The sequence below is a fragment of the Schistosoma haematobium genome, chromosome 2 (genome assembly GCF_000699445.3).
Source record: "Schistosoma haematobium chromosome 2, whole genome shotgun sequence".
Taxonomy (NCBI): Eukaryota; Metazoa; Platyhelminthes; class Trematoda; order Strigeidida; family Schistosomatidae; genus Schistosoma; species Schistosoma haematobium.
Genome location: NC_067197.1, coordinates 2,396,688 through 2,421,925, shown reverse-complemented (window position 1 = coordinate 2,421,925; position 25,238 = coordinate 2,396,688). Strand labels below are relative to the sequence as shown.

The 25,238-nt window shown below is 36.4% G+C and overlaps 1 protein-coding gene across 1 annotated transcript in view; it reads left to right on the top strand.

Annotated features, from left to right (window-relative positions):
* Positions 1-25,238, top strand: part of MS3_00006024 (uncharacterized protein) — a 256,723-nt gene that overhangs the window by 8,177 nt on the left and 223,308 nt on the right. Inside the window, exons 2-7 of the mRNA XM_051214123.1 lie at positions 5,138-5,434; positions 9,327-9,590; positions 11,584-11,892; positions 17,108-17,208; positions 18,232-18,397; positions 22,709-23,014. Of these exons, the coding sequence (XP_051067251.1) occupies positions 5,138-5,434; positions 9,327-9,590; positions 11,584-11,892; positions 17,108-17,208; positions 18,232-18,397; positions 22,709-23,014 (1,443 nt within the window). The remainder of the gene's footprint in view (positions 1-5,137; positions 5,435-9,326; positions 9,591-11,583; positions 11,893-17,107; positions 17,209-18,231; positions 18,398-22,708; positions 23,015-25,238) is intronic.

The following is a 25,238-nucleotide window of genomic DNA, read 5'->3' as shown; positions in this document are numbered from 1 at the left end:
TCATCTCTAACCAATGATTAAAGACTTTGGGTAACATTGGCTCAGAATCGATCACAATCATATAGGTGTATACACCTATACATCTATAAACTAATTCTTTCTTTCTTATATGTAATCGTTCTTTTTAAATATGATCACCATTGAAATAACTGTTTCTATACATCATGTTGTGCTAATATGAATGAAGTAAAAGGAACTTGAACCAATGTATATATATATATATATATATGGGCCTAGTGATTGATCGTATAAATCAATATAACTACAAGGTGCATCATTTTTGTGATTTGTCTTTTTTTAGTCATTCATATGTTACTACCTGTTATCACTATGGGAAATTTAAAGAAAAAAAGACCCTTTTTCTTTATGGTTTCACTAAAAAGAGAGATAACAAACAAACAAACAAACAAAAAATGTAGTTTACATTAATTTGGACAAAAAGTGAAATGTAAATAGATAAATAAAATTTTTCCAGGTGAGATTGTATAATTTATAGATGAACCAATCAGATTTAAGATTATAGGTCTTCACAATTGATTGATCACTGGGTGGTGATGAATGTCATGAGTGTCTAGGCCTTATTAGCGCAGATCGAATGCTATCGACCATAATGCAATGTGGCCACCAATCTAGGTGACTCGACACTGTGGGCAATATGTATTGAGATTTAGATGGTGGTTGGAGGTAATCGACAGGAAATCCTGGACCCGGGTTTCGTGCTACTTGGCACTCGTCAGCAAGGTGTACCTGTAATCTTGAAGGAACTGGTGCTCCCTGGCAGATTCGATCCCTTGTCATTCAGCTTCACAGTCAGAGACGTTACCACTGAGCTGTCCGAGCCGCGACCGACCTCTTGGATTTTGGCGCGAAATGTTTCATTCATCTATTTGGTTCAGTAAAGTTTTGCTATTATCATTGATGTTACAGTTCATGATGAAAACCATAAACATAACTCCTAACCCTAATCATTAACTGTAAAGTATAATTCTAGTTCCTCACATTAGTTTATAACATTCATTTTAGTCCTAGTTATTAGGTGGACACTTTATAGGTTACACTAATGTCATTCAAAGATCGTCGATAACTTATCGTCTCATTATCAAATGTTGTTAGAAGAAATCACAGATTCATCACTGTTCGTTTATTGAACTAGATTATTGAGGAAGACAAATTTCATCTTTCAATAGTGTAAAAAGAAGACAAAAATTATCAGAATTGTGTGATGAAATATTAGCGTAATGCATTTCAAACAATCTGATCATTTATATATAGAAATAAATAAGGTCACTTACACTAGAAACGGAGAATGAAAGGATACAAAGATAATAAAGTGATAATCAAGTCCTGGGTTCGAATCCCATGGGGTGCGGTATTGTGGATGCGTACTGGTGAGGAGTCCCATACTAGGACGAAACGGCCGTCCAGTGCTTCTAGGTTTTCCATGGTGATCTAGCTTCAATTAACTCATAATTTCAACACGTGAAAGTGAAAATAATTTGAAATCTCATCATGATAGATAATGAGCTAGTATTATCTGGTAGATTTAAGGTGGAAATAAACTACTTTTGAATACATAAATAAGGATTTAGTATTTAATAAACCTTAGTATACGTTGGCTAGCAGTGGAATCCAGGACGCATGTTTCGTCCTATCTAGGGCTCGTCAGCTGGATATACCTGCATCTCAGAATTAATGTACACTCTGTGACTTGAACCAAGTACCGTTCGCTTAAAACGCTATCGCATTATCCATTCAGCTACTGAGTCCTGATAGCCACTTGCTTGTGCAATGGGGTGAATTTGAATTCACTTGGTATTATTTAGTGTCCTGGATTCCACTGCTAGCCACTATCCATCATTGCTTATAAAAAGCTTGTGAATTGAGGCAATATCGAGGCATACGCACAGTATACACATATACCAATAGCAGAATGATCAATTGCAGTCTTAAACCTCAATGGGAAGATACAAGCCAAGTAATACCAAGTGAACTGAGTATACATCCTTTTACACGTTTATATAACACCACAAAAGCGGTGTTAAGATCAATTTTATGACCTGTTTCATATATATATTTGACAATAGAGGATGATGGATGTTTGTTCTCTACTCTAATTCATTTAACAAAAACTCTTATCTTTGGTAATAACAAATCATTCAGACTCCTCAGCTGTGAGCATCCACGATCCCGCCTCGCGAGATTCGAACCCATGACCCATTACTCATGATCTAAACTATTGAAAACTTCTACAAAACCCCTTATGATTTGTGATCATGCTAACTTTTCGCTTCTGAACCTTGATTGTTATTATTATTTAAGCGTATGTGTGTGTACATCATATCCTATTCATCACATATCTGTAACGTGTTGATTCATGCTTGGTTAGATTGAGTTGGCTCATTTAGTTTTTGCACCGAGTGTCATCTAATTTCTCTTCTCTCTCTCTTTTCTCTTCACTTTGTTCCTTCGCTCGTTTATATGGATCAACGGTGGTATGAAATATACGCATTCAATATTCATTCTCGTATTTGATTTATTTTAATTCCGTTATATTCACTAATTCAAGTCTAGTCGATGATTATATACGAGAATTAGTTGACATGCGTATTTCGATAACAATCATTCATTCAATTTAACTGGAGTCAGATATAAGGCCAGTTATTTACGTTCTCATTCATTAATTGAGTTACATACTTCAAAGAATGTCTATCTGATTCATTTATCCAGGATGAGATAATGATTTGATCAAAATGGGTTTTGTGGAGAGTTTTAGAAATTTCACAGGTTGAAATCATGAATCCATTGAAGCTGGACCACCATGGAAAACCCAGAAGCACTGGACGGCCCTTTCGTCTTAGTACGGAACTCCTCAGCAGTGCGCATCCACGATCCCGCACCACTCAGGGTTCGAACCCAGGACCTACTGGCTCCGCGCGCGAGCACTTAACCACTAGACCACTGAACAGGCCGGCATCCAACGGTGTTAATGTCTCACTTCAACTAATCCACGAACTTGCGCCACCGTACACCATTGTCTTCAGTGAGTTGTTATAACCAGTGGAGTTCAACCAGGTCTGTTGTGAGATACTAACGCACTGAAGACAATGGTGGATGTGTCACTCAATTTCGTGGATTAAATGAAGTTAGACAATAACACCGTTGGATGCCTGCTCAGTGGTCGAGTTGTTAAGTGCCCGCGCGCGAAGCCAGTAGGTCCCGGGTTCGAACCCCGAGTGGTGCGGGGTCGTGGATGCGCACTGCTGAGGGGTCGCACAATCGGGCAAAACGGCCGTCCCGTAATTCCAGGTTTTCCATGGTGGTCTAGCTTCAATCGACTCATGATTTCAACAAGATAATGATTTGATTTATATTTTTTTCTTTTGGTTAGCGTTTTTTAAGCGAGTTAGTTATCTACGGAATAGGGTCTCTAACCGTATGCCCAACCCTCCACCTTTATCCAGGTTTAGGACCGACAGTAGCCCAAGAAGGGTTCCAGATGGAGTTAGGATAAGATCATATGGAATGTATTTTATACATTTGAATTTATGCCAGCCAAACAGAATTAACTGGTACATTTTATCATACTATACTTTCATGTATTACAATATTCCAAAGAAACTATTGGCAGTGACGTTAAGAAAGTTTAAACAAACTAAACAAGTTCCCGATATTAACTAATGTCATTATTGGAATGTCTTCGTTATTGAACAATGTGATCAGATGAATTGATAAGACAATTAAATGTCATTTTAATACGGTTAAATACAGTTAAAGGGTATGAAATTCCATCAGTTAATTATACAAATATAGTCTATATTCATGTGAATAAACTAATGAATGAATAAAATGTGATCACTTGTAGTGATCGTTATTCAATATGATCTTTAAACTTCGTATACAGTTCGTCTTGATAACCATTACTAGATAACGCCTCAACGGTGTATTCATCAGAAGACGAATACGACGAAGTGTTGATTACGTTGATTATGGGACTACACACAGATAAACAAAATTACAGATACGTTAAGCAAGCATGAAAGAGCAGTGCTGAAAGGCTAACGGGCAAGTAAGTGAATAGGATTAAAATGTACATATATACATAGTGAAATGAATGGATCATCGAATCAATTAAGCGGTTAATAGAAAGGCTAGCAGCGCGAATAAATGCGTAGGCAGTACGCAACGCTCATGCATACATGTCCATTTATTCGCAACAATGGTAAAGGCACAATGATATAGATAAGTTGTTATTGTACGAATGACTCTGTCCATTAAATGAGTTAACAAAAGGGTTTAACAAATTTAAATGTGAACATACTCAATTGCACGAGAGCTGGTATACTCTATTCACTAATCCTAATCTTCATTCTATTTATTATCGAATCCTGAAAGTAGCCTAAGTAATCTGGCATTATGACGTGTTTTATACTCAGCGTATTGGAAATAGTAGTAATAAAATTATCAGAAGGGATTTTTTGTGAATATTACAGTAATTTCAATAGTTGAGATCATCAGTCAGTTGAAGATAGACCACCACCACTACTGACTGGCTTCAAGAGCTATATCCTAGAGTTCTAGTGAGAAGCACTGACCAGTAGAGTTCAACCGGATCAGTTGTGGGATAGTAACTTACTGATGAGAATGGTGAATGTGTCGGTCAATTTCGTGAACATTAAAACCGTTGGATATTGGCCGGCTCAATGGTCTATAGGTTAAGCGCTTGTGCGCGAGACTGATAGGCCCTGGGTTTGGATCTCGCAAGATAAAGTCGTGGATGCGCACTGTTGAGGAGTCCCATACAAAGACGCAACGGACGTCCGATGCTTACAGGTTTTTACATGGTGGTCTAGCTTCAATTGATTTATGATCTTAACTATTGAAAATTATTTATGTTGAAACAATACATCATTATTTTTTTGATGGAGTTTTGTTCTCTGAGCTGGATGGTTTGGTCGTGGAGCTTTCTTCTATCTGAAGTTTGTGCTGATGATGTCGTTCAGAAGAACGATGAAAGCTCCACGACCAAACCATCCAGCTCAGAGAACAAAACTCCATCAAAATCATCCACCTGAGCTACAAATCTTCTCCACCATCTCAACATCATTATTTTTATTCATTTTTCTTCTTTGAATTCTAGCTTATGAAACATTTGTCTATGAACGTAAAGAAACTCAAATTGTTGAAGGTGTTTTAGGTGAGAAATTAATAGTGACATGCAATCCAACAACTTCTCAAAATAATTGGAATAACAAAAGCATCGTCTGGTATCGATTACCTGGTTTAAAAATTAATGGACAAATCAGCCCTAATTTATACATTGATAGATTGACAATTGATGATTTAGGTACTTATTTCTGTTCCGAACATTCAACATCATTACATCGTAATTTACCAGTGCAAAAAATTGAAATATGGTCACATAATTTTATGTCAGGTATGAATAGTTTTGCTTTATTACTTCAATATTTCAGTTACTATCCTGTTTATCATATATTTAAAGTAGCTACTTATACTTACTTACTTACACCCGTTATTACTCGTGGAGGAGCATAGGTCAACCACCAGCATCCTCCAGTCAACCCTGTCCCAAGCAATCCTTTGCCGCTGTTTCCAGTTGTTATTCATTCTTTTCACATCTACTTCTATTTCCCAATGTAATGTGTTCTTTGACTTTCCTGTTTTTCACTTCTCTTTAAGATTCCAAGTTGGGGGTTGTCTCATGATGCAGTTTGATGATTTGTGTAATTCATGTCCTGTCCATTTCCATCGTCTTTTTCTAATTTCCTCTTCAGATGGAAGCTGGTCTGTTCTCTCCCACAGTAGGCTGTTGCTGATAGTATCCGGTGAATGGATGTTGAGTATCTTGTGTAGACAACTATTTATAAATACTTGTACTGTTTTGATGATGGTTGTATTAGTTCTCCCTGTTTCAGGTTAATACAGTAGAACTGTGTTGACGTTGGTGTTGAAGATTCTGACTTTGATATTGGTTGACAGATAGTTGTTTTGAGTTCCATATTTTCTTCATATGACTCTTTTTTTATTTAGACTATTTATTCCTAGAAATTATAAATTCCAATGTCAGTTGGTTGAACGAAATCGGTAGTAGGCTCCTCATCTCCGTCTTTTTTAGTTGATAATCAACCAAAATCATTAAAGAAATGAAATTCTCCTTATGAATTAAGTAGTATAAATCAATATGTCTGAAAGGTTTTCAGCCAACTAATAGTTACAAAGTATTTATTAGCTTATTTACTTACGTCTCCTACTCCCAATAGAGAATAGGCCTCCGATCAGCATTCTTCAACCCACTCAATCCCTGAGCCTTCCTTTCTAGTTCTATCCAATTGTTTTTTAATTCTTCTCATGTCTGCTTGTCTCTATTTCTCGGCGTATTGTGTTCTTTGGTCTTCCTCTTTTCCTTTGGCCTTGAGGATCCCATATGAGGGCTTGTATTGTGACGCAATTGGGTGCTTTCCTCAGTGTATGCCTATCTACTTCCAGCACTTCTTCATGATTTCTTCCTTCACTGGAATCATTTATTATCTTAGTTCATAACAAATACTTATTCCACTGATTGAAATCATGAATCAATTGAAGCTAAACCACCATGGAAAACCTGGAAGCATTAGACGGCCGTTTCGTCCTAGTATGGGACTCCTCAGCAGTGCGCATCCATTATCCCGCACCCCACGAGATTCAGACCCAGGGCCTATCGGTTTCGCGCCAGGCACTTAACCAACTAGACCACTGATCCAACGTCAGCTAATGGTGTTAATGTCTAACTCCAACCAATCCACGAAGTTCCGCCACCGTATACCATTGTCTTCAGTGAGCTGATATCTCACAACAGACCTGGTTGAACTCCACTGGTAACGGCTTCTCACTAGAACTCCAGGAGTATGTGCTGAATTCAGTCACTAGTGAGCAGATAATTATTATCAGAAGGGCTGCGGGATCGTGGATGCGCACTGCTGAGGAGTCCCATACTGGGACGAAACGGCCGTCTAGTGACTCCAGGTTTTCCATGGTGATCTAGCTTCAGTTGACTCATGATTTCAATCAGTGGAATTTGTAAAATCTCCACAAAACCCCTTCTGATAATAACTTATTCAGCTTGTAAATAATACAGTAATCAGTATGTTAATAAAACAAAACAAATACAACCCAACATTCTATAGACCTGTTTACTATTGAATAATTATATGAAAATACAATTCATGTAAAACATTTGAAAACCATACGTTTCATTGTAAGTTCGGTTGAATGAACTAACTAACGAACTAAAAAAAACTGTGATCGTTTTGTAAGATGGTTAATATAAACAATCAATTCAAGGTATACATAATGATATAGTTGTAAGAGGTTCGTCTTTTTCTTCTTCTTCTTCTTCTTCTTCTTCTTCTTCACATCAAATCAATTGAATAGATATAGTACGTAGTGATATATGCTACTGATGTCGACAGATATCATAAGTAGTATGTATCATCAATTGAAAGTGAAATGACTGGTGGCAGAAGAAGCTTAAGATGATCAAATTGAAGAGAATGAGAACGAGATAAATGATAGATATTTTGCAAATGAAGTTTTAATTGTATAATTCTCAGATTTTACTAAAAACGACCTGTAATCGATTTTGGTTATCTTCATTTGTGTACTTGATCGAAACAATTGCACAAAATATTGATTTAATGAGTATCCATTAAATGATGAAGAGAATCAATTTTGCATGGGATTCTGATATAATAATGATTCATAATGATTAGATTTGTGGAGATTATAGTATATTCATAGTTGAATTTACGAGTTAATCTAAACTAGATCACCATTAACGATTGTAGATGTACACTGTTGAGGAGTTTTATACTAAGATGAAATGGCTGTACAATGTTTTCAGGTTTTCTATGGTGGTCTAGCTTAGATCAATTCATGGATTCGTAATTAATTAAGCAAACTGTTTTACAGATTGTCCATTATATTAGTACTATTACATAATAGAGGTTCGGTAATTGTATTTTGATTAGTAACTGAACTAAAATGATTTTAAACTGCATAAATAAATCAAACTATTCGAAGTTCTTTTTTAGTGTTAAATAGTTAGCTGGTTTATTTTATGCCCATTGGTACTTGAATGTTGGGAAAGTGTGAAATGAACCATTTCAATACTTTTAAGCAAAGATCGATAGTGGCTAGTAGTGGAATCTAGGACGCGCGCTACTTCGTCCTATTTGGGACTTGTCAGCTGTATGTACCTGCATCCCAGAATTGATGCCCGATCCCGGATTCCAACCTAGTACCGTTCGCCTTGAACGTCGTCGCGTTATCCACTTAGCTACTGAGTCCTGATAGCCACTTGCTTGTGCAATGGGGGTGAAGTTTAAATGTCAACATTACTTTATAACTCAGTAGTAAATAACGAATAGACTTACATAACAAGAACATAAAACCTAAGTCAACTATGTAATCAAACAAACAAACTGATGATAATTAGATTTAGAATGTATGAAACATCGTCTCGTGATTAAAAGATACGATCTCAACTGGAAAGGATTACTCAGAACAGAGTTGGATAGAGAATGCTAGTGAGCGGTCCATGTTCCTTCTCTACCGAGGGATGACAGGCGTAAGTTAGTAATCAAGTGAGATATTAATTCACTATATCTTCAAAGCAATAAGAGGAATAATAAGAATTAAAGAGGGGGAGGTTGATTATGAATACAGTGGTCTTGAGTGCTGTTAGAGGTATGAGGGCAGTTATCACTTCCAAGTTGCCCACACCGTGGAAGGGTTCTACTGGAGGTACCTGAAAAGGAAATTGGATTAGAGGTGGTCTTAGTGACCTGAGAGCGTGACCGCGGTGGGCATGGGACAACTGCTTGAGGTCGGTCACGCACGACTTTTTTATGAGTAAGTTTTGTGTTAGCTCCGTACTTGCTGAGACCTTATCGCCGGAGATGGATATCTGTGGGATAAGGCGAGGTGTACATTTTTAGGGTTGACCTTTTCTAACCCCACTCCTTCTTGTGGGAAAGCAGCATCGTTGTCATGCTGGTTGTCTGAAGGAAACACCTTACTGCTGTCACACCTCTGTACAGTCAGTAGTACTACTTCGCCTTCGAACCTTGGGTTTGTTGCTTTCAGTCTTACCGTTCTTCAACAGACCTGTCTGACATAGCAGGGCCTCGAGGAACGGTTGTTCTAGCCTGTATAGCTCGGTTGCTTCATCACGATTGGCAAGCTCGACCACCACGTCAAGGTAGCAATAAATTAATCTTTGTTTTAGTACTGTTGAACTTATCTTATTTTCTATTTATTTAATATTCTAGAAATTAATTTTGGAAAATTGATTACCTCTGAGAATCTAACCTATTTTCAATGTCCTAATGTATTCAATGAATATACATTTGTAATATGGGAATATCCTATGGGTAATGTAATTGTGAATGAATATGATTATAAATTTGAACATCCTTTACAATTACATCATACTAAACATCCATTACCAATATGTCAATATGGTTGGATTGATCAAATGAATACAACAATAGATCAGCATACTTATTTAAAACGTTCACGTAGATCCATTGAATGTAAGTTTGATTTACTTTCTATCATAATATGTTATCAACTAGTGATGCATACATACATACATACATACTTACCTACTTACTTACGTGAATTAGTTTTCTACAGGAAGGGGTCACTAACCCCATTTCCAACCCTACTCCTTTACCTGGGTTGGGGATAGGCAGTAACTCTAAAAGAGCTAGCTATAGGAGGAGTTATCAACTGGTGAACATTGAACTGTTTATTTTTGAAGTAATTATTATCATGGATTGTTATCATTTAAAGAATTCCATAAAGCTATAAAACACTTAACAGCTGTTTAATTTATTAACAGTCTGTGTTGTTGTTATAGCTTATGCCCTGTATCCTATTAATGTATGATGTAATGATACCGCCAATTAGAGAGCAGTGAATTATCGATCGAACCAATGATATGTAAACCTCTACGGGCAACCTACAGTACTTATCGGTCCTATCTTCCTGTCTAGCCCTGCCTGTTCAGTCCAGAAAACCAATCTCAGCTTCGGTGATATGAATCATGTATTTTAAACATACTGGGTTTATGGGTAAATCAAACGGACCAAATCGTACAATAAAATAGAAAATAACATTTGTACAAGATCTAGCCGAAAGTGGCTGTGATTGTGGTAGACTGTAATTAATAGACTGGGCATAACTCAAGAATGGTAAATCGTATAATAATAATAATAATAATAATAATAATAATAATCTGCGGGTAACTCTAGTTTACTTGAAGGCTGTGAGTTTGATTACATTTTCCTCGTAAATTTATTCATTTTTTTTATTTAAACACATAAACATTGATACAAGGATCCATCAAATAGATATGCGCCATATACATCATTTGATTTATGTGAGGGCTGGAATACTGTCCGGGTGCCCAAACCGGACCAGGTGGTTCTCTTAGGGGGCTACCTAAAAGTCTTATCCACAAGGCAGTGGAGCGATGTCAGGAGACGGACAGTAAATTCGTACACCACTAGTTTCCTTTGGATCCTGAAATCCATGTGGTTTTCCAACTCTCCTAGGCGGATCCTCCGTATTCATTAACCTGGTTATATCGCCAGACATTCGCTTTTCATTCTCTCAATTTCGTAAACAACAGCCCCGTCGCAAGAGCATAGAACTTACTTGGCAGTGGTTTTACGCACGTGACCATGTGAGGGTAATTCGAGAGAGAGAGAGAGAGAGAGAGAGAGAGAGGACGGTTTCTCCTCACTCTCGACTGTACCGGAACAGACTTCTGAAAAACCTCCAAAACGAGAAGAAAACACCTTTTAAATAATTCATGATGTGCAATGATTATCTGACTGATTGTTATTTCTTTATGAAAATTACTTTCGAACTACTGAAAATCTTTACAAAATAGTTTTAATGGAATAGATTTGTGGAGATTATTGGATTATATAGTCTTTATCATAAACTGACCTCAGAATACATTTTGAAACTGAGAAGGACTGAGCAGATATTGACCTAATTTAAGAAACCTAAGATATTTAGTACTCATAGTGAACGTTTAATCTTAAGACGCATATTTAATGGTGTATATTCGTAACTTCAATCATTTCATGGTATTATATAACCATCTTCTACTACCATTGATAAGTTGTGTTAAAACTGTGTGCATAAACATTACAGAGTAGTCGTATATTAATACGAAAATGCTATCGATTGTTCTTTCAGCTGACAGTCTTTCAAGCTATCGTTTATTCGGTAATGTTAGACATTAACACCGTTGGATGCCGACCGGCTCAGTGGTCTAGCGATTAAGCGCTTGCGCGCGGGACTGATAGGTTCTGGGTTCGGATCTCGTGGGTGGGATCGTGAATGCGCGCTACTGAAGAGTTCCACAATAGGACGTAACGGCCGTCCAATGCTTCTAGGTTTTCCATGGTGTTTTAGCTTCAATTAACTCATGATCACAACTATTGAAATTACTATAATCTCCACAAAACCCCTTCTAATGAAAATATTTATTTCCTTCATCTTTCACAGCAATTCCATATATTACCATCTCAAAAAGAATTGATCCTGATGATCCAACTGTTATTTTACAATGTCATATGCCGCCAAATGAAGCAGAAAGTGTATCATTTAATTATCAATGGTCAACAGTGGAAAGTGGAAAGATTGGTGATAGTGAAACAATAGTTCGTCAACTAATTATTGATCATATACCAGATGATGGTGTCAAACGAGATACATCAATAACTTGTGAAGTAACTTCATCTGAAACTGGAGAAATTGTTGGTTCAATTAAACTTGATTTAGAACCTAAATCTCTCAGTACAACTGGAAAGATGGGTAAGTATTCTTAATTCACTGGAATTACATTTAAATAATTTCGAGTAGTTTTGATCTCTGAACCCTTCGATTTGTGTGAGGGCTGGGATATTGCCCGGATGCCCAAACCAAAACAGATGATTTTCTTAGGGGGCCACACCAGGAGCCTTTGACCTAAAGGTCTAATGCACTAGGCAGTGGAGCAACATAAGGAGATGAAGTCCCATGGTAACCGGTGAACAACGATTGGTTCATACATTATTTGTCCCTTCAGGATACTGGAGCTCATGTGTACTACTGGTTTGGAATCAGGGTTTCCTAACTCCCCTAGATAGATCATCCGTATCCACCAACCCGGTTAAATCGCTGGACATTCGCTTTTCGTCCTCTCAATTCCGTAAACAACATCCCCGACTTGAGAAGGCAGTGAGTAGGACTTCTTTGTCAGTGGTTATATGCACGTAGTCATGTGAGAGCATTTCGAGAGGGAGAGCTGACTCGCTCCACTCTCGACCATATCAGAGCATTTGAGGCTACTTCCATTAAGCAGGGAAAAACACATATGTAAATAAATAAATAATCTTGTTTAGATAGCTAGTTAGTGTGTAATGAATCACAAGTATTATTCTCTTGACGTTTTCAATATAAATGATCTGTTTAAAGGCATTTCATTGATGTTGATTATCAATCTTGTAAGGTTATTGAATTAAACGTTTATCTGTTAAAGCTACATCACTGATATTCTGATGATGATCCTCTTCTGACTAAAGAGGGGATCGTAGATATTTTAAATATTTCATAGTTTAAATCACTAAATAATGATGATCAGTGAAAATTAGGAAACACTGAACGGCTATACCATCTTCATATGAGACTTCTCAATAGTTTGCAAGTATGATCTCAACATTAGGAGTTGAACTTGAGACAGTTTTCCGACATAGACGTCTAACATCTATCAATGGTTTAAATGTCTTAGTGGTATGCATATTAAGAAACGATTTAATAATTTATCGCTACAAATATTCCATGCATGAGTATTCAAGGTATCATATTACAATTAACAAGTAACATAACTTAATAGTTGTATTTATGAGTCGATTAAAGCTAGACCACCATGGAAAAACCGGAAGCACTGAATAGCCGCTTCATCTTAGTATGGGACTTCACAGCAGTGCAAACGCACGATCCCGTATAAGAGGGACTCGAACGCAGGGGCTTTGATCTCACACATGAATGCTTAGCCTCTGGACTCCTGATGCGGCATGCAATTATGTCAATATCTAACTTCAGTCAGTTAGCAACAACGCAGAACTTCGTGCGTTCGTACAACAGTTCACTTTGTCATACTAAATTAGCAAAGAGATACAATTGTCAATTCAAATCTCATGGTGGTAGAGGTAGTAAAAGTATAAGTATTTATCGGAAAGATCAGGGTTTGAGGATGTTATTCAGGCAGTATAATACAGTGAAATAAGTTTAGAAAGAGAAAATAAATGAAAATGAATCATTTAGAAGATTAGTATTTAGGAGAATGCATCTGCACCATTATAAACGATTTTAAGCCATCTCATTCATGGTCTCTAACTATCGAGTGCTATCATCTCGTGAATCTCAATTATATAGTCTACACCTACCAATATGGCTCAATCTACTTCATAAATTTGTGCCATATTGTTATGTCACCATCCACCATTATCTTCAATAAGTCACTACCTTACAATAGATATAGTTGAACTCTCCTAGTTCATTGGTAACAATTTCATCCTTTCTAATCTATCAGTGAATTATGTAGTAACATTGTCACCGTTGAATGAGAGCTTAGTAGTCTAATGGTTAAGCGCTCGAGCGCAAGACTGAATCTCGCCGGGGTAGGGATCATGGATGTGCACAACTGAGGAGTCCCATACAAGGACGAAACGGCCGTCCAATGTTTCCAAGTTTTCCATGGTGATCTGGCTTCAAATTGACTTATGATTTCAACAAGTGAAATTTCTTATAAAAAACAACTCTCCACAAAACCCCTTCTCACATTTATGTCATGTTAACACATAAATCATAAATATGTTTCTAATTTGTATTGATACTTTCAAATTGATCCATTGAACATTGAAACAAATTTCATTGCCAATTTTATTATATACAATTATAAATAGATATATAAATAACTGTCAACTGATTTCAAACTATGATTATGTTTATGATTATATACTACTAATTATTTATTGACCTAATTAGTAATATATAATTGTGTATTTGTTTATGTAAATATTTTTCAAAAAAGAAATGGCGCGAATCAAATTTTAATGAATATTATTAATGATCCATATTTGATTACTGTGAAAATGAAATAAATTTGTTTATATATATATATATATATATATATATATATATAAGTGGTCCACTAGGGTGCTTAGTACCTGTGTGGTTACGTCACAGGATTGAGTTGTATTATTCAGATTTTAGCGTTAAAGCCTATACGGTGTCTCGTTCCCCTGTGAAGCGAGATTGAGCTATACTGCTCGGTTTATAAAATTTAAGCCTGGGTGGTGTTTGGCTCTCCTGTTAAACGGGGTTGAGCTGTACTAGTCAGGGTTGTCACATGAAGGTCCGGATGGTGACTGGTTCTCTTGTTAACCAATGTAAAATTACCCTGGCCCACAAGGGTATATTATGTAACTGTAACTAACTGTGATATATATATAAGTAGTCATTTAACTAGATATGAGAACAATATGAATTTTAATAGTAATATAGTATACGTGTAAATGGTAGGTTTTAAACATACTACTAACCAATCAATTGGATAGCGGATGGGGGAGGTATGGAGATTGTAGTCATTTAATAGTTGAATTGATGAGTTGATTCAAGTTAGATCATTATGAATAATGAAGGTCCAGATTTGTCATCAGCGTCCTTGGGAGTCATTGGTTGTTAATTGATTACAGTATTTCTCATTACCCTGCTGACTCAGAAAATGACTATCCTTCCCGATCAGTTACAGCTACTAATAGATCGCCAGCAGTGTTATTTTCCTGTTGGCCAATATTGTACAATGTTATTTTCTATTTTGTGGTACGTTGTGGTCTGGTTGATTGGTATATAAACAAAGTATGTTTGAAATATAATGATTCATAACCCAGAGGCTGTGACTTGCGTTCTAGACTCAACTGGCTGGGCTAGACAGCGAACCAGGGCCAATCAGGGCACTAGGTCGTCCTTACGTGTTTACGTGTCTACTGTGCCCGATCGATCAATAAAACGCTGCGTATCAAAAAACCTGCAGTCACACACCCGTTACAACAGTCCGGATTTTGAATCTTATGAGTGTGGTCAAACTTAAAATGATTCAAACGGCTAAAGCAATATCTATCCGAATTAAGAAACTGGATCTATATGTAGAAAAGAAATAGATTCAATCATTTCTTATCATCTGGTTAACCTCAATACCAATTAATCAATAGTGATCTTTACTGTTGAATGACTTAATTTGACTGTTGTATTGATGACCTTTCGTAGTCTCTGTTATCTTTATTCACAAATCTTTGTATCATTATTATTACTATTATTTATCTCCCTAATACATGATTTATTTATTTCGCCTTCATCCCACATTATTATGTCTTACTAATAATAATCGTGGTTGTGAACTGATGAGGAGTTCCATACTAGGACAAAACAACCGTCCAGTGCTTCCAGGTTTTCCATAGTAATCTAGTTTTAATAAACTCATCAATTCAACTAACAAATTCAAATTGAATAGTTAATGATCATTGCAATCCAATTAATCTATGATCATTTAGTTGAATTTAAACATGATTAAAATGATTGCATCCCAGAGTTGATGTTCACTTTGGGACACAAACTTAGTATCGTTCTCTTCAAATGCCTTCACGTAATCCAGTTAGCTACTGCCTTTCAGGACTCAGTAGTCAAGTGAGTAAAGTGAAGGCGTTTGAAGCGAGCCCCAGAGCGAACATCAACTGTGAGATACAGATACATCCATCTGACAAGTCCCAAATAGGATGAAACGTGTATCTTGGATTCCACTGCTAGCTACTATCCATCTTTGCTTATAAAGTCATCTACTATTTTTTTTGACGTTATCTTCTTACTGATCATGTTGTACACTGACACAAGTAATTGATATGTCAAGCATCATTTCCGTTTCAGATTACAGGGAATATTTGAACTCATACTGGACACTATAGTCGTAAACCATAATTTGATTGAGTTACCATATGAAAGATATTGAAAGATAGAAGTTCATTAGTGACTACTAATTATTAAACTTATACAATTTCAATCATTTTAATTGAGTTCAAATTCAACTAAATGATCATGGATTCATTGAATTATAATGATAATTGACTATTCAATTCGAATTTAATAGTTGAATTCATGAGTGAATTGAAACTAGACCACTATGGAAAACATGCAATCACTTGACGATCATTTCGATCATATCTCCGTACCGTCCCCGTCACAAATTGTTGTGTTTTGTGAACTGCAGATAAGAGCGAAGCGTATTTAACGATCGGATCAATGACACGTAAAACATGCACGAACGGCCTAGAGTTTCGATTGGTCCCGCTTCCCTGTCTAGCCCAGCCAGTTGAGTCCAGAACGCAAGTCTCAGCCTCCGCGATATGAATCATGTATTTCAAACATACTCGGTTTATATATCAACCAAACAGACCACATCGTACGATAAAATAGAAAATAACATTTGTATAATAATTAGCCAGAAGTGGCTGTGAATGCGGGAGGTAGCGATTAACAGATAGGGAATAATTCATGAATGGTAAATCGTACAATAGTAGTTCATAGGTCAACATAAAGCTCATAATAAGAGGGGTATGAATATGAACAGTTTAGTTGCATAACAATTATACGATAAAAATATACGTTTAGTATTGGTTCATCAATAGATCCTAAAAGTTACCATTCATTATGTTTATCAGGACACAACACTCTTCAACAGTGTTCATCCATGATTCAGTATATGGAACTCGAATCTAAGTTTTACAATTACTACAATCTACACAAATCTCCATTCTAATCATTAGAATTTAATAGTCAATTGAAACTAGACCATTATAGAAAACCTGAAGGCATTGAATGGTGATTTCGTCCTATTGTGTGACTCTTCAGCAGTTTGCATTTAGTTGAACTATCAAACGATCATTTATATTATAACTTATTAATTATTTGATATATTCAATTGTTTATGTTATAGAATTATCTGAAACAACAACAGAGATTTTCAGTTATCGTAATGGTGAATCATTGGAATTACATTGTGAATTAGAAAAAGATTTTGTTGGAACAGGAGAAAATGTATGAAACTATTTTATTTTATGAATGATTATGTTGAAAAATAACAATCTGTTATATAGGTGGTTGGTGGCTAGCGGTGGGATACAAGATGGGCGCAACTTCGTCCTATTTAGGTTTCGTCATCTACATGTATCTGTATCTCAGAGTTGATATCCACTATGGGACTCGAACCCAGTATTGTTCGCTTCAAATACTATCGAACAATCTGGTTCAAAATAGGACGAAACACGCGTCTTGGATACCACTGTTAGCCACCATTCATCTTTGTTTATAATGCATGTAACATTAATTAATATCTATTGATTCCAAGAATTTTCTTCAACTAATTTTAATTTAGAAATATAGTGTCAAAACACTTGATTTACACTCTTGTTATCACATTTTTGGGAATACAGATTGACTGAAGTAGTACTAGTATTTGACCACAGATATCTTATAAATATTGGTCACATCTACTGGGATCGCCGGGTAAGCAACAGTGAGGTTAAACGAAGGGTATTAGGGAACGATCATAAATCAGGTGATGAGATTGGAAATCTTCATAGACTAAGATGGTTGAGCCACGTGTCACGTATGTCTGGACACCGATTATCACAATGCACAATGCTAACTAGTGTTAGGGATGCTTGAAAGAAAGTTAGGGATTGGCCAAACCAAAACGTGCCATCAGTCCTTGAAGTCCCTAACTTCTGGCCTTAACCATGTTGGTAGATGCAGACTACTTGGTTGGGTTCCGTGTAACTATCGTAACCAATAGTTGGAGATTGTGAATGACATGGCTCAGAATCGATCACAATGGCATAGGTGTATTGCTTTATACCTTTCTTTCTTCCTGTACTATATCCTTATATACAATGTTTCCTTTATACATTACTCCCAAATAAGACGATATGCACATCCTGGATTCAATAGCTAGTCACCATTCATCTTTGCTTATAATGAAATTTTATGAATTCTAAATACATTATATAATGTCATCGTTTATATTTTTGTTTTTACATAAAACTCCACCGCGGTTTTCAGGTCATCTGGACATTCAATGGTGGTACATTACCAACTGGTACTAATCGTTTAGATAGATTACGAACAAGTGTAATTGTTATTAAAGAAATGGAAAATATTCATGAAGGTCTTTATGAATGTCAACAAAATTCGAAAAAATTACGAGGTCATATCATCAGAGCACCAAGTAAGTTGAAATATATACATATTCTAATCCAATATATGTAATTCTATACACTTACTATATATGGATTGTTTCATCAATCATATGAACATGATATATTATGAAATAACTGAAACTGGATATTAGAGTCATTGTATTCCAAATTGTTGATCGAGATCATGAACCGATCAATATTAGATCACCATTAAAAAACCTGGAAGCACTAGATACCCGTTCCGTCCTATTGTGCGATTTCTCAACAGTGTGCATCCACGATCTCACTCGTAAGATCCCAAATTACTGATCTACAGGTTATGGACTTCCTATGAGAAGTAAGGTTATTGTAATCTATTCTAAATGACATCATGGATATATACACTACTGAGAAATCCCATAAATGGAAGAAACGACTATTAATTACTTAATGTATTAGGTAGATAAAAAAACAGATTACTCATTTAAAATGACTTGATGTATATAGTATTTCACCTAAACCGTTGTCGTGTAGGTGTCAAAACTATGAAGCATAAGATTTAGGGAAAACGATGTATCATGGATATTTAAAATTTCACTATTATCATCGGAATAGAGATCATACTAAGTATCAGGTCTTTGTTCAAGTACATTTATGACCGTTAGTTAAAGATGGAAGTAAATCGACTAAGACAAGTCATAAATGGGAGGATTAACAATTACTAGTTATTCGATAATAGAATAACTTGTATGTGATAAAAGATTTCATAGAAATTTTGTATCATCAACCTTTAAGGGCATTTCATACGTATAGTCATCCCTATTGCTAACAAAGTTATAAACATTAAAATTAGTAGGGAGATTTGTGAAGATTGTAGTATTTTTAACAGTTGAACTCATGTTAGACCACCATGGAAAACCTGGAAGTTCTGAACGGCTGTCTCGTCCTATTGTGGAACACCTTGGCAGTGCGCATCAATGATTTCGCCTCGAGAGATTCGAACCCAGGACCTATCAGTCTCACTACGCGCACGTTTCATCTCTAGACCACTGAGCCAGTAACTAACAGTGTTAATGTCTGACTTCAACCAATCCGGTGGTTTAGTGGTTCTGTGTTCGAATCTCTTTCGTGGGGGATCGTGGATGCACACTGCTGAGGAGTTCGATACTAGAACGAAACAACTATCCAAAGTTTTCAGGTTTTCACCTATAGTCTAGCTTAGACCGATTCATGAATTCAACTATTAAAATGACTATAATCACTCTAATGTTGTCAACTTAAATATTTATTCTTCTCATATTTAACAACATTTCTTAGAATATTTTCACAGATTGATATCATGAGTCAGTTGAAGCTAGACCACCATTGAAAACCTGGAAGCACTGGCGCAACTTCGTGAATTGGTTGAAGTTAGACGTTAACACCGTCGAATGCCGGCTCAGTGGTCTAATGGCTAGGTGCTCGCGCACGAAGCCAGTAGGTCCTGGGTTCGAGCCCCGCGTGGTGCGGATCGTGGATGCGCACTGCTGAGGAGTCCCATACTAGGACGAAACGGCCATCCAGTGCTTCCAGGTTTTCAGTGGTGGTCTAGCTTCAACTGACTCATGATTTCAATCTGTGAAAATTTCTGGAAATCTCCACAAACCCCTTCTGATTTCCTAGAATAATCTATAATTCTCCTAATTAATAAATAAATTCTATATACTAATGGTTACTAATATACATGTTTTAAGGGTGTTGGTGTTGGTGGCGGTGGCGGTGATGATGATGATGATGATGATGATGGTAGTGGTGGTGTTAGTGATGGGGTCAAAATATAAGTACAAATTTTATTTTTTCATAAAATGTTGACCTTTCAGATAATAACATAATGTAAAGATGTAAACAAGATTTCTTGTGTCATTACAGAGGGAGAGAGAGATCAGGTTGAGGGGGGAGAGGTGGAAGGAGACTGTACACTTATAAGAATGTTTGTTTCTAACTATGAAAATTATCTAAATATGACTTTAGAATCAGTTAGTTACATGAAAATAGTTTGTTTATAATAAACAATTATAGGCTATAAATTTATTAGATGACAGTAGGCTGATTACACACTGATGTGTTATTTCAGTATTTTGTAATTTTGTCAATAGACCGAAATTATTTGAATAGCATGAATGAATCATGACTGAATCATGTGAAAATTGAAGGATACAATGTCCAGTTATATACAAATGTGTAGATCCACAACGTTAATGATCTCTGTTGAATGATTGGGGGGCTTACTTGAGTTAGATGAGAATAGTGTGACTAACAGCTAACATCGAAGTTACATTCAGCGGTTAGCACTTAATATGGTTTATCCCTAGGTTGTATCAAGGTACTATGGCTGATTTGAAGACTGTATAACACAAAGGATGTTATTACAGAAAGATATTATCAGAAGGGGTTTGTGGAGATTTTTAGAAATTTTCACAGATTGAAGCTAGACCACCATTGAAAACCTGGAAGCACTGGATGGCCGTTTCGTCCTACTATGGGACTCCTCAGCAGTGCGCATCCACGATCCCGCACCACACGGGGTTCGAACCCAGGACCTACTGGCTTCGCGCGCGAGCACTTAACCACTAGACCACTGAGCCGGCTTTCATCCAACGGTGTTAATGTCTAACTTCAACCAATCCACGAAGTTGCGTCACCATATACCATTGTCTTCAGTGAGCTGATATCTCACAACAGACCTGGTTGTACTCCACTGGTAACGGCCGTCCAGTGCTTCCAGGTTTTCAATGGTGGTCTAGCTTCAACTGACTCATGATTTCAATCTGTGAGAAAGATATTAGTCAGGTAGAATTGATAATTCTTACTAATTTGCATTATTATTGCATGATATTGTAAGATATAACAAGCTATAAACAGGATATTTTATGTAGTTCAACTTGTCATTATTGAAAAGACAAGGTCTATGTTTTACCATAAACCGAAACGGTATGTCAGTGATTGCGTCTATCAATTTACATGTATGTGTAAGAACATGTACTTACAGAGGAGCAATCGTGATCTGCAAGTAAAGGTAGAGGAACACATGCCCGAATAGCTAGAGAAACAAATGAATCCCAATGATCAAATAAGATCACAGGATAGACAGTTATCATCCTCTATTGCAAAACATTTGACTGAGACTGGTCATAAGGTTAGTATTTGTATTGTTGTACAAAAGCGTTCAAGGGAGTACACTAAGTTTCGATAATGTAATGAGAAGATGAAGGTTATCAGAATTATGTGACATATTTGTGCAATACATTTCGAACAATCTGATCACAGATTATATACTTGTTAAAACATTTTTATATGAAAATTAAAAGGTCAACTATACAGGTTAAAGGTAAGCCGTAACAAAGAAAAAAAACAAAGTACACGAAAAGAATGTGACTCAATAGCTAAATGGATAACGTAATGGCGTTTGGAGCAAACGGTACTGGGTTCGAGTCTCAGTTAGGACGAAACGCACACCTGTATTCCACTGATAGTCACTAACCATCTTTGCTTAGAATGTGTTAACCACTCTGGATCGTGGATACGCACTGTTGAGGAGTCCCATTCTAGGACGAAACGACCGTTGAGTTCTTCCATGTTTTTCATAATGGTCTGGTTTAAATTGACTCATGAATTCAACCATTAAATTAATACAACCTCCATATAACCCTCAATCTGATAATAAAATGGTTTTATCACAATGATTAAAAATAATAGGAGGGAAGGTAAATGAAATGATGTGATATCAGTAACAGTTATGAATAAAATCACAGAGATATGAAAAAATAATTAAAGAGTGAGGAGAATATTGTCAAATAATACCTGTTGAAGTTAATCATTAGTGTGTATATGATGATGATGATTATCAGAAAGGGGTTTTGTGGGTCACGGATACGCACTGCTGTAGAATCCCATACTAGGGACGAAACAGCCATCTAGTTCTTCCAGGTTTTCCATGGTGATCTAGCTTGACTTTTGAATTTAACTAATAAACAATCTAACCTAATAAGCAAGGATGAAATCCAGGATGCGCACCACTTCGTCCTATTTGAGATGTACCTGCATCCCAGAATCGATGTTCACTCCGCGACTCGAACCCAGTACCGTTCGCTTCAAACGCGATCGCGTTATCTACTTAACTACTGAGTCCTGATAGTCACTTGATTGTGTAATCGGGTGAAGTTTAAATCCACCTGGTATTGTTGTTTTACTTGTATCTTCCCAATTATTATTTAGGACTGTAATTGATCAGTCTCATGTTGGCTCATATTTAATTTAAGAAGTTAAACTTTGATCATCATTACTTACATATACTTTTTTAATATTATTCATTACATTATTAGCTATTGTAACACTTAGTATCCTACCAAAAGAAGATGAAGCATGGGCAAATGCTGGTGATATTACTGAATTTCATTGTCGATTAGATGGTAGAGAATATGGTAATCAATTAATCGATTGGTATTTTATACCAGAAGGTGATGATCGTGAAATTTCACTACATAATGATGTTAAAATTGATAATCCTGATGCAACACCATCTACATCATTTTTAAGTATAATGAATGTACAAAAATATCATGAAGGTTTATATGTGTGTAGAGCATTAAATTTAAGAGATACTGCTAAATTAATTGTGAAAACAAGAGGTTAGTTTTTGAAATGAAGTTAATTTATGTTTTATAATGATTCAGTTTCTGTAATTCTTTCAGTAGTTGAGATCATTGAAGCTAGACCATCATGGAAGACCTGAAAACACTGAACGACTGTTTCGTCCTATTATGGGACTCCTCAACAGTGTCCATCCATGCCTCCCCCCTCTCATGATACGAACTCCGGACCAATTAGTTTTGCTCATGAGCGTTTTCCATGGTGGTTTAGCTCCAATCGACACATGATCTTAACTAATGAAATTACTATAATCCCCACAAAACACCTTCTGATATTATGTAGTTCAACTGAACGATTGGTGAGACTATAATTCATAGTCGACCTTTGAGGAACGCTAAATTGACCTTGGAATGTTTACCTACTTAGTAAGGTCAAATGAAGGTTATAAAGCTGTTTAAAGAATAGGGATCATGATTTGCAGTTGATGGTTAAGGTTAGGAATTAGATTTAATGTTTACATTACGAACTGACGTCATATATAATGCCGAAACTCTATTTAGCTATAAATCGCTGAATGAATTTCGCTCCAAAGTCCGTGACCTGCTACCTCAAATATCATTGATTCGTCCATGAACTTATAGTCTCACTGAACGATCTTTATTCCTTAAAGATTTACCAAGGTATCATAAACTTCTATGTAGAAGGTAGATATGCGTGCATTCAGAAAACCCCACTGAACTAAAGAAGTTATATTTAGAAGATTCACTACAAAACATTTTCAGTTTTGTGTAGGGTTATATGTGTTTGTTGTTAATGTTAATGACTGCAAGTATAGTCAGATGGCGATTTCCGAATACAATAAAACGTTTACCTGGATTCTGTGACCATATGACGATCCAAAAGTAGTCCGTTTGGAATGTACATATATACGAATGGAGATTGATTAGTTTCAGTCCATAAAATTGACAACGGGAAAATACAAACAATCATAATGAAAACCAATAACCATTGGATAGGTTAGTGATTATACGGAGTCAACAGAACATTGGTTAATGTAGTGAAATTTGAAACAAATGATATTAGATTCGAATCTTTGTTTAAGGATCAGTACTAGAATATAGGCAAGTTTAACTGCCTAGTTCAAATTAGGATAAAATGGGTATCTTGGATGTAATTGATTAGGAATACTTACCTTTAGTAAAATAATATCATTTATATAAGATGATGTAGTGGACTGTTATAATATTAGGCTTTAGGTTTACAATTTCAACAATATGTAAACCAGTCTCCATGTATACAACAACCCAACGTTATAAGCAGAGAGGATTTTTGTAGATATTATAGTAATTTAATTGTTGAATTCATGAGAAATCGAAGATCATGAGTTCAAATCCCTTGTGCGACATCTAGGATGCACACTATTGAGGAGTTTGATACTAGGACGAAACAGCCATCCAGTGCTCCCATCGTCCAGTTTAAATGGATTTACGAATTCAATCTCCACAAAAAATCTGATAATAAGAATATAATTAACATTCATTTCTGCCTTCATTAAGTTCAGAATTACTGCTAAATTTCATTACTTTTATTTAATTATTTTAACACGTAGATATTGGTACAAGAACGCACCAAATACATATGTGCCACACAGATCTCATTTGATATGTGTGAGGGCTGTGATACCGGACAGGTGACCAAACCGAAGTACGTGGTTTTCTTAGGGGGCCACACTCTGAGCCTTCGACCTACAGGTCTGATCCATAAGGCAGTGGAGCATCGTAAGGAGATGCAGTCCCATGGTAGCCGGTGATCAACGATTGGTTCATAAACCATTTGTTCCTATAGGATCCTGGAGCCCATGTGCACTATTGCTTTGGAATCAGCGCTTTCCACCTCTCCTAAGTAGACTCTCCATGTCCACCAACCTGGTTAAAGAGCCGGACATTCGCTTTTTGTCTTCTCAATTTCGTAAACAACACCCTCGCCTTGAGAAGGCAGTGAGTAGTATTTCTCTGTCAGTGGTTGTATGCACGTGGTCATGTGGGAGCATTTCGAGAGGGAGAGCTGACTTTCCCCACTCTCAGCCGTACCAGGGCGTTTGAGGGCAACTGATTGTTGTGATACCCGACACTTCCACATTGCAACAACCAGTCGCCGCACTTTATGGGGGTATGGCTCAGTGGTAGAGTATTCGACTGCGAGTTTCATTATACCGATCACCAATCATAAAAAACTGACACTAATCACCAAAGAAGCCTTCGA